Source organism: Capra hircus, chromosome 29 (assembly GCF_001704415.2).
Source record: "Capra hircus breed San Clemente chromosome 29, ASM170441v1, whole genome shotgun sequence".
NCBI classification, from domain to species: Eukaryota; Metazoa; Chordata; class Mammalia; order Artiodactyla; family Bovidae; genus Capra; species Capra hircus.
In genome coordinates this window covers 49,368,375-49,378,981 of record NC_030836.1, presented here as the reverse complement: position 1 = coordinate 49,378,981, position 10,607 = coordinate 49,368,375, and the positions used below count along the sequence as shown (strand labels likewise).

Genomic DNA, 10,607 nt, shown 5'->3' with positions numbered 1-10,607 from the left:
GTTCTTGTCGAGTGTGTCTAACTGTCAATTCTGGGAGGCACAATCTTGGAAAGACCACACCAGCTCCTCATCACTGGAAAAGCATCTCTTGCAATCGAAAGTAAAATGAAACATCGTGGGGAAAAATCCTTCTGGGGCGAATGTGGAAGGTGTTTTCCAGGCACTAAGTCATGTCGGACTCCTCGCGAGCAGTGGACTGCAGCACACCAGGCTCCTCTGTTCTCCACTGTCTCCCAGAGTTTGCTCAGATTCATGGCTACCGAGTTGGTGATGCTATCTAACCCTCTTCTGCCACTCCCTTCTCCTTCTGTCTTCAATCTTTCCCATCATCAGGGTCTTTCCTAATACTTTGGAAGGTGTGCAAACGATTTCTGGTTCTGCTTATCCCTGGGAAGCTTCGGAGCCTGGGCTGGACCATGGTGATTCCATGCCAGAGGGCATGACTTGAGACTTTGATCATTTATTTCTCATCTTCCCAGGGGGCTTGGCCAGAGCTAGCCTCTCTCCATCCTCATCCTCCTGCTGTCTCTCCCCACGGGCAGGAGGTCATCCCGTCCACAATTAGAGATGATTTCTGTAAAGAACGTGGCTCACATCTTCAGATGGAGTAGATTCAGCTGTTCCCACCCAACCCCATGGTGCCCCCTGAAAGTGCTGATCTAGAAGCAAGGGTGCTCGGTGTCCAGGACATCTGTGTGGTTGTGGGGATATGAGAGGCTGAGACTTGGAAAGAGATGAAAGGACAGAGCACCTGGGAGGGTCAGGATGTGAGTTGAGGAGGAAGACCCCACGCAGTGTGGCCCTGGAGGGACATTCTCCCAGGCACGACTCTCACATAAGAAGCCACCAAAGTACAGCGGGTAGGTCAAAGTCTCAAACATCACCGAGATGATGGACGCCAAGAGTCAGGCTTGTTCCAGTGCACTGCAAACGTGCAGCAAAGGTTTGGTTCAGAGAAAAAGTCACTGGAGAGAGCAATTCTGAGAATATTGAGGCAGAAGCCAAATGTGAGGATGAGGCAACAGGGGAGGAAACGTGATCATGAGATACGCTCCTGAGATGATGCTTGGACTCTGATTGGCCAGTGACCCCACACAGGAAAAAACAAGCAGCCTTGAGCCAACTTGATAACACTCAGAGCCCCACTGTCTTAAGGAGCTCCTGAGGGTGGCTCAGTGGTCCAGGGAGAGAGTGGACTTCTCCAAGATCAGACTTCTTGAGAAGGCCCTTCCTGCTCTCACAGACAGGATCCTGGGCTGACCCAGCGCCCAAGGTAAGAGCGAGTTCTCTACCTCCTCCTCTGCTATGCTTTTCTGGGTGGTAAGCTTGTGTCTGCTTTGGAGCCCAGAGCATCTGTGGCTTCTCAGGTTCCTCTTGCCTACCACTTCCCTGTGTCTTCCCTGACCTGCCATTGCTTTGTAGTTCATCCCACCTCTTCTCCCTGCCCCCCAGGCTTCTGCCTGATGCTTTGATGGGGAACGCTGATGTCTCAGTGGGGACCAGACCACTGATGCCTAGGTCCTGCCCTTCTGGACATTTCTCCAATGGGGTTTCCCCATCATCTTAAAAAGATGATGCTGTGAAAGTGCTGCACTCAGTATGCCAGCAAATTTGTAAAACTCAGCAGTGGCCACGGGACTGCAAAAGGTCAGTTTTCATTCCAATCCCAAAGAAAGGCAATGCCAAAGAATGCTCAAACTATCCAGCCGAAATAGCTCGGTTGGGAGAGCGTTAGACTGAAGATCTAAAGAATACTCAAACTACCACACAATCGCACTCGTCTCACACGCTAGTCAAGTGATGCCTAAGATTCTCCAAGCCAGGCTTCAGCAATACATGAACCGCGAACTTCCAGATGTTCAAGCTGGGTTTAGAAAAGGCAGAGGAACCAGAGATCAAATTGACAACATCCACTCTTGAAAAAGCAAGAGAGTTCCAGAAAAACATCTATTTCTGCTTGATTGACTATGCCAAAGCCTTTGACTGTGGATCACAATAAACTGTGGAAAATTCTGAAAGAGATGGGAATACCAGACTACCCGACCTGCCTCCTGAGAAATCCGTATGCAGGTCAGGAAGCAACAGTTAGAACTGGACATGGAAAAACAGACTGGTTCCAAATTGAGAAAGGAGTACGTCAGGCTGTATATTGTCACCCTGCTTATTTAACTTCTATGCAGAGTACATCATGAGAAACGCTGGACTGGAAGAAGCACAAGCTGGAATCAAGATTGCCGGGAGAAATATCAATAACCTCAGACATGCAGATGACACCACCCTTATGGCAGAAAGTGAAGAGGCACTAAAAAGTAAAAAGCCTCTTGATGAAAGTGAAAGAGGAGAGCAAAAAAGTTGGCTTAAAGCTCAACATTCAGAAAACGAAGATCATGGCATCTGGTCCCATCACTTCATGGGAAATAGATGGGGAAACAGTGAAAACAGAGGCTGACTTTATTTTGGGGACTCCAAAATCACTGCAAATGGTGACTGCAGCCATGAAATGAAAAGACGCTTACTCCTTGGAAGGAAAGTTATGACCAACCTAGATAGCATATTCAAAAGCAGAGACATTACTTTGCCAACAAAGATCCGTGTAGTCAAGGCTATGGTTTTTCCAGTGGTCATGTATGGATGTGAGAGTTGGACTATAAAGAAAGCTGAGCACCGAAGAACTGATGCTTTTGAATTGTGGTGTTGGAGAAGACTCTTGAGAGTCCCTTGGACTGCAAAGAGATCCAACCAGTCCATCCTAAAGGAAATCAGTCCTGGGTGTTCATTGGAAGGACCGATGTTGAAACTGAAACTCCAATACTTTGGCCACTTGATGCGAAGAGCTAACTCATTTGAAAAGACCCTGATGCTGGAAAAGATTGAGGGCAGCAGGAGAAGGGGACGACAGAGGATGAGATGGTTGAATGCCATCACCGTCTCAATGGACATGAGTTTGGGTAAACTCCGGGAGTTGGTGATGGACAGGGAGGCCGGGTGTGCTGCAGTCCATGGGGTTGCAAAGCGTCAGACACGACTGAGCCACTGAACTGAACTGATGCCATTTTTACATCAGGACTACATAGCACACAGAGACAAGTGCCTTAAACCACAGAAGTCTGAAATGGGACAGCTATCGAAGCCAGCAGTCACAGGGCTCCTGAAAGAGGCAGTCTGGGACCAAAGACGAGCCTGCCACAGCAAAGGTGGCCTCGTCCTGACCAGCCTTCAACCATCGAAGCCACTGCCCAGCCCAGGGGGGCAGGTTCCTTCCAAAATCACGGCCCCGGGAGATTTTGGTGAGCAAAGTAGGAGTCATTCTTGATGACACTGATCTCCTAGTGATCAGTCCTTGGTGTCTTAGAATATTGTTACTAGTGCATTACGGATCTACAGTCTAACACCATCTAAAATACAGTAAACCCTGCCAGCTACTGATGTATTTCACTAGCTCAAACTTCCAGGACCCGCTGCTGTGCAGCCGGCCCCCGTCTGCTTCTGAGCCCGGCTCTGAGCTGCTCAGCCCTCACTTCCTCCTGTGTCTTCCTCCGCACTGTCCCCCAGCCCTGCCCCTTTCCACCCTAAGGCGTCCTCCTCTTCAGCAGCTTCAGCTCCCACTTACAATGTTTGTTAAATCCACACCTCCAGACCACAGCTCCCTTCCAAAATCTTGGCTATCTGGATGTCTTTATGTGGGTGTTCCACAAACAATTCCAAATCAACATAAGTAAAAATGAATTATCTTCTAATTATCTTCTAACTAGCTTACTGACTTCCTTCTTCAAAGTCTGCTTTAAAACTTAAAAAAATTTTTTTAAATTAAAGTATCACTGATTTACGATGTTGTGTTTATTTCTGATGAACAGCAAAACTACTTGGCTATATGTATGTATATATATTCTTTCTCAGTTTCTTTTCCATTATAGGTTATTACAAGGTATTGAATACAGTTGCCCGTGCTACCCGGTAGGTCCTTATTCTTTATCTATTTTATATCCAGCAGCTTGCATCTACTATATATAGTACAGCTTTTGAGTACATCATACAAGTGTTAATCGCTCAGTTGTGTCCGACTCTTTGCGACCCCACAGACTGTAGCCTGCCAGGCTCTTCCGTTCATGGGATTTTCCAGGCAAGAATACTGGAGTGGGTTGCCATTTCCTTCTCCAGGGGATCTTTCCAACCCAGAGATTGAACCCGGGTCTCCTGCCTTGAGGGCAGACTTTACTGTCTGAGCCACCGGGGAAGCAAATGCCCTAGTTAATTAGCGGGAGGGGTAGGAACCCAACCCAAACCCTCTGATCCCAAAGTCCCCTTGGCGCCCTCCAGTGAGTCCACGTTTCAGATCTAGCAGACGGGGTCCTGTGTGGTGATGCAATTTGTAGCAATAAGAACATGATTGAAGAGCGCACACTTGGGGGACAGTGTTAAACACGGCGTTATTCGTCAGCAATTGGATGAGCAAGTCTAGGGCTGAAGAGAGATGGAGGCTGATGATGTGTGTTTGGGAACTGAGTGATGAACAAGAGACCGTGTGAGTGGATGAGATCAGATTCAAGGGCGTGGTTTAAAGAAAACAGGACAGAATGCTGGGGAATACGACCTGGAAAATATCAGCATCTCGGGGATGAGAGAATAAGAGGAGCTGAGTTAGGCCGAGTACAAAATAAGGAGAAGATGGAAATAAAGGAGGGGAAAGGCAAGGAGAATGTAACCTGAAGGGCAGAGAGGGCCTCTCGGAACCTGAGCCCGACCACGCAATGGGAGACCTCAGGCACGAGGTTCCTAACAGCTGCCGCAGCGGATAACCACAGACTTATAACCTCACAGCTACGGAGGCCCAAGACCCAAAATACAGGTCTCACTGGGCTAACATCAAGGTGTGAGCAGGGCTGCCTCCCTTCCAGAGGCCCCGGGGGAGAAGCCGTTCCCCCGTCTCTTTCCGTCTTCTGGAGGCGCCTGCGTCCTTGACTGGGGCCCTTTCCCTGCTCTTCCAAGTCAGCCACCACATCACCCCTACTTCTGTTTCCCACGTCACAGCTCCTTCCGTGACTCTCCTACCCTGCCTCCTTCTTATAAGGACCCTTGTGGTTACCTGAAGGGCCCACCTGGACGACTCAGGGTAATCTGCCTATTTTACAGCCAGCTGGTTGGCAGCCTTAATTCCACGTGTAACTTTTATCTCCTCTCTCCAAATCTCAGTCGTCATGGGCCCTGGGGATTAGGACACCTCTGGGTGGCTGACCCTCTTCTCTGAGTCATTAGAATCAGGATGGTATTGAAACAGCTGGAGTTGACGAGATCCCCCAGGGACTCAGGCGCAGGTCTCCCTGAAGACCTCAGTGCATCTGAGCTGCTACTGGACCCAAGTAAGGAGGTAGACCAGATGCCTCCACCCACCTTTCCATCATCCATCATTCTCCCCCCATACCCCGAACTGCTCTTCATGGACTAATTATACGAAGAGGTCTACCCTTGGAGTAGACATGCTCTCTCAAGCCCCTGGCTCTTCCTCAAGTGGTTTCTTTGCATTGGGTATCATCTTTCTTGGTTCTTCCTCAAGTGGTTTCTTTGCATTGGGTATTATCTTTCTAGGTAACGTCTACCGTGTCTTTAAGGGTCAACTCCCCCGAGTACTAGAGCTCCTGTAGTACTGCTCCAGGACAGTCACACTGCCCTGTAAATGGCTGATTCCTTGGCTTTCTTGGGGTCAGAGACCAGATCCCCCCAACTCCCCCATGCTGCTTTCTGCTCAGAGGCCACGCTGCAGGGGACACCCAGTAGATCAGCTTGTTGAGTGCAGAGATGAATGAGTCACTGCACTGATGCCCAAGAGGCCCTGCTCATGCGGACAAAGCTGAGCTCCCCTCTCATCGTCTAGAGAGAGCCAAGGACCGCAGGCTGGACCTGCACTCAGTGCATTTGTATCCGGGCTTGGGAGGGGGCGAAGAGATGGGGAGAGAAAAAGAGACAAGTGAGGGAAGGTGGGAGGCACGGAGGGAAGGAGTGGGGGGAGAGGGAAGAGGAGACAGGGAGCGGGGAGGAGCGAGAGCCCCCCTCACTTGCCTGAGGGTCCATACCTCCGTCTCTGACTCCCCAGGAGTGCCAGGAGTCACAGGACGGGGGCATCCAACAGTCCTGCCGAGCCTGGATCGCCTCACCATGGACAATTACTGCGAGACTCATCATTCCAGCCCGGAGGCTGCAGAGCCGGCTGAAGGGTCACACGACGTTGAGCACGTGGCCCTCCGGTCCCTCGCCGTGGTTGTGGCCCTTTGCGGACTGGTGGGAAATGGAATCGTGATCTGGTTTGTCTGTCTGTCTCACAAGAAGACCTCCTTCCTCATCTACAGCCTCAATCTGGCCATCGCGGACTTCATGAACCTCGGCTTCCAGATCCTGTTCTCTGTCCGCCAAATCCTGAAGCCGTTCCTCCACCGTTGCTTTGGTCTTCACGCCCTCTTCACGGTCCTGAGGTGGTTCTTCTACCTCACTGGTCTGGGCATCATGACCGCCATCAGCTTCCAGCGCTGTCTGTCCGCCCTCTTCCCCATCTGGTATCGGTGTCATTGCCCCAAGCACCTGTCGGCCATTGTGAGTGCGCTCCTTTGGATTCTGACCTTTCTGTTAAATACGCTGAGAGGTTATGCCTGCGGCCAGCTATTCACCAGGGAGGAAAAGTTCTGTGACGAATTTAAGACTGCCACCGCCGTGTCGGTCTTCCTCCAGTTCTCCATCCTGGGCATATCCAGTCTGCTGTTGCTCCAGCGAGTCCAGGCCAGCTCCCAGAAGCATCAGCCCAGAAAGTTCCACCTGGTCCTCCTGCTCTCGTTCCTGGGCTTCCTCCTCGGCCTGCCCCTCAGCATCATCCGGTTCTGCACAACCGAGAAAATTCACGTCTTCAATGACATCTGTGTTCTCTTGTCCTGCATCAACAGCACGGCCAACCCTGCCATTTACGTCTTCACTGGGAGCCTTCAGAGGGAGCGGTCGATGGAGACCCTCAAGGTGGTCCTTCAGAGAGCCCTGGGTGAGGAGACGGAGGATGCTGAGGACCAGAAAGTGACTCCAACTGGCAAGACGGAAAGCGTGGGCCTCTGATGGATGCGGGGGGGGAGCGGGTTCCCAGTGGATCAGTGTCCCTACAGTCTTGTGGTGGTACCCATGCCTCACTACCAGCAGGAGAGAGATCCCCAAGTCAGCATCCCCAAAGAGCTCCCTTACCAGCCTCCTTTCTGTGTAAAAACCGAGAACAAACCCCCAGAAGTAGGGGTGTGTGTGTGTGTGTGTGTGTGTGTGTGTGTGTGTGTAAGTGTGAAACCAAATGCACATGTCTGAGCCTTTTGGTTGTGTTCATTCGCTCAGTCGTGTGCAACTCTTTGCAACCCCCTGGACTGTAGCCCACCAGGCTCCTCTGTGCATGGGGTTTTCCAGGCAAGAACACTGGAGTGGGTTGCCCTTCCTTTCTCCAGGGGATCTTCCTGACCCAGGGATCGAACGCAGGTCTCCTGTGTCTCCTGCACTGGCAGATGGATTCTTTACCACTGAGCCGCTGGGGAATCCCATCGAGCCTTTCAAAACCTGTCGAATTATCCTTCAGAAAGTTTATGAAGTCATGCTGGCCAACCTCAGAAGGTCGACTTTGACATCGGACTTGCTGTGACTGTTCTGCTTGTTTCCAGGCTGGGATGCAGAATCCCTCTTGGGCAAAGCCTGGGCGTGGGAGATGATGTGGCCTTGTCCTCTGCCCATTTTCCAGGCGTGTTCTGGGTTCTGAATACAGTGCTTTTGTTTTTTTCTTCCTGTGTTCTCTCTCAAAGTCCTCTCCTTCTGTCCTTAGAATTTCAGCAAAATAAAGCTTTGTGACCAGTGCTTTCTGGGGGGACAACGTTCAGTTGGTGCCTGTTTGGTTCCGTCAGTAACTCATGCTACAGTGACACTCGGCTGTCCACGTGGTCCCCAGACTGCTTTGGTCATTTGAGGGAAGTGCTTCAGCCCAAGCTTATAGGACCACCTTAGGCTGAGAAGAAGGTGCTGATGGGTCTCACTTTTCGGGATCGACCCTGGAGACTCCAAGCTAGCTCTGGGTTTGACGTGAGGCTTGAGAGGAGATGGGGCTTTGGGCTTGTCTGTGGGGCTCAGAAAAAAGCACCTTGTGTGACAGACTGGTGCTGCAGACAGGAACCCATCGCTTCTCACTAGCCAAGCTCTGGCAACTCTTATAACCGGGGGACACTGCCCTAGAGCTGGGGGACACTTCCTATAATTGGGGAACATTACCTTATAATTGGGGACACTGCCCTAGAGCTGGGGGGACACTTCCTATAATTGGGGGACATTACCTTATAATTGGGGACACTGCCCTAGAGCTGGGGAACACTTCCTATAACTGGGGGACATTACCTTAGAATTGGGGACACTGCCCTAGAGCTGGGGGGATACTTCCAATAATTGGGGGACATTACCTTATAATTGGGGACACTGCCATAGAGCTGGGGAACACTGTCTATAACTGGGGGACATCGCCTTATAACTGGGGAACACTGCCCTAGGCCTGGGGGACCCTACCTTATAAATGGGGGACACACTCTATACACTGATGACCAGTGGCCAGCGTCCTGGGGCCTTTGAGTGCAAGCGGCCCCTGAAGGACAAGGTACAGGACACCGCCCCTGACCACTGCCCCAGGGCTGACCGCCCTCCACCTCCCTGCCCCGGGGCAAAGGCCCCCACCCTGCTCCCAGCACACACGCAGGAGCCGTGGCCTCAAGGGGGCGTGCAGGGCTGTGGGTGGGAGACAGGAGGCTTCTTCTCCCTGGGGGCGTGCAGGGGCCAGGGTGGCAGACAGGAGGACTCTTCTCCCCGGGGAGTCAGCAAGGTGCCTGTCCTCCCAGGAACAGCAGGGGGTGTTGACACCTGCACTGGGGGGCCTGCCCATCACCCCAGGTGACAGCCATCCCAGAAGCTGACAGCCTGGTGTGAGCCGTCGCCCCTCCACCGCTGAACCCCGTGGTCACGTTATCTTGAGTTTGTCTGTATCTCCACCAGTGAAGGGCCTAGGCTGGGATGAGACCCAGGTGGTCAGGGAGGACTGCCCGCATCGGACCCACCCATTGCTGGCTGGCCATGCCCCCCAAACCATCCTTGAATTAGGAAAACACTCATCAGCATAACTGGGCCACATCACCTACCTTTGACCAGTTTTGCTTTCTTTCTAGAGTCTGCTGAAGGCGAAGGACTGTGTTCTCCTTTTATGAATAAACTATTGCTGTGTTTCAGGAGAAACACCTTCTCAGAGTCTTAGCACACGTGCACTGCTGTAACGTGTATCAGACTTGGTGACCCGTGAACAAAACTGCACGGTTCAGAGCTCTGGAGGCTGGGAGTCGAGACCAGGTCCAGCAGGGTGTGGGGAAGGCCCTCCTCTGGGTCGGTCTGGTGACTTCTCACTGGAGCCGGGGGCTCTCTGGGGCCTCTATAAGGACCCCGGTCTCCTTCATGGGGCTCTACACACAGGCCCTCATCACCTCCCAGAGGCCTCTCCCTCAACATCATCACATGCAGGGACAGGGTTTCCACACGTGAGTTTTGGGGGGGTGTGAACATTCAGCCTGTAGCCCTGGGATTTGGCTCAACAAGGCCAAGACTCTCCTAGAACAGGGGCTGGAGACGGTGGGCAGGACATGGCTTCTCATGGTTGCATAATATGCTGTCTTTGTGTCGGGTGACTTTACATCCCAAACTTGTGGCCCTTGGTGGGGTGTGGGAGGAGTGGTCACTCTGCCCCTGCGCCTGCAGGAGGGGCTCTGGATCCTGGGGTGGGAGACACGCAGGTGGAGGCGGCCTTCGGGGAAAGAGGACAGGGTGCCCTGTCTCCTCCCCTCAGCCCACACCTGCGGTGGAGGCTTCTTAGCATGCCCCAGGTGTTGCCGCCACCGTGGGGAGGTGAGGAAAGGCCTGTGCGCCTGCTGTGCGGCCCAGGGTCTGCAGGCACATCAGCGGGAAATGTGGACGTAAGTCCAGGGAGCCGTCGTCCAGAGCCGGGGCCCAGGCCAGGGCCTGAGGGTCCCTGTTCGGAGAACTCACCGTCTACTTTGGCCAGTCCTGTAACACCTCCTGGTCTTCTCTGCAGGACCTTGGCGTGGCAGCTGAATAGTTCAGAAACGGGCGTGTGACCCAGCTGAGCTCATCCGGGGCTCCTACTGAAGAAACCCTTGACGTGCTTGCTGATCTCCTGCTGGACTTGAACTTGGGAGTCTGTACAACCAGAGTCACAGTGTCGTGGTGCAGAGAACGGAGGAAGCCCACGTTGAGAGAGAAGGTCGGGGGAGGAGAGAAACAAGTTCCGATGACGTGGCACAAACCCCGGGGCCAGCCAGACCTGAAGCTGTCACTCCCTCTGGACTCAGCATGTCAACCAAGAGATTTCTTTCTTTGTTCGCCAGGTTCTTTTCTCGGGTAGGCCTTTTGGTAACTCACATGTAGAAGCTTCATGTTGATGCAGTTTGCAAATATTCCTGGGGATTCTCAGGAAGTCCTGGGGTTCCAGCAGAACAGGGGCTGAGCTGTATTGCTCACACCCAAGCTGGACCTTCCACAAGGCCAGCAACAAGAACCCA

At 52.5% G+C, this 10,607-nt stretch overlaps 1 protein-coding gene across 1 annotated transcript; it reads left to right on the top strand.

The window, feature by feature from the left end:
- On the top strand, positions 574-7,393 carry LOC108634235 (mas-related G-protein coupled receptor member A6-like). Its single transcript, XM_018043320.1, has 3 exons — positions 574-1,273; positions 3,915-3,954; positions 6,089-7,393. Exon 3 carries the CDS (start codon positions 6,151-6,153, stop codon positions 7,087-7,089), a length of 939 nt encoding a protein of 312 aa, XP_017898809.1. The 5' UTR covers positions 574-1,273; positions 3,915-3,954; positions 6,089-6,150; the 3' UTR covers positions 7,090-7,393.

Bases quoted from the DNA above. Each gene is read 5' to 3' on its own strand.
- LOC108634235 (XM_018043320.1), top strand. From the start codon at position 6,151: ATGGACAATTACTGCGAGACTCATCATTCCAGCCCGGAGGCTGCAGAG.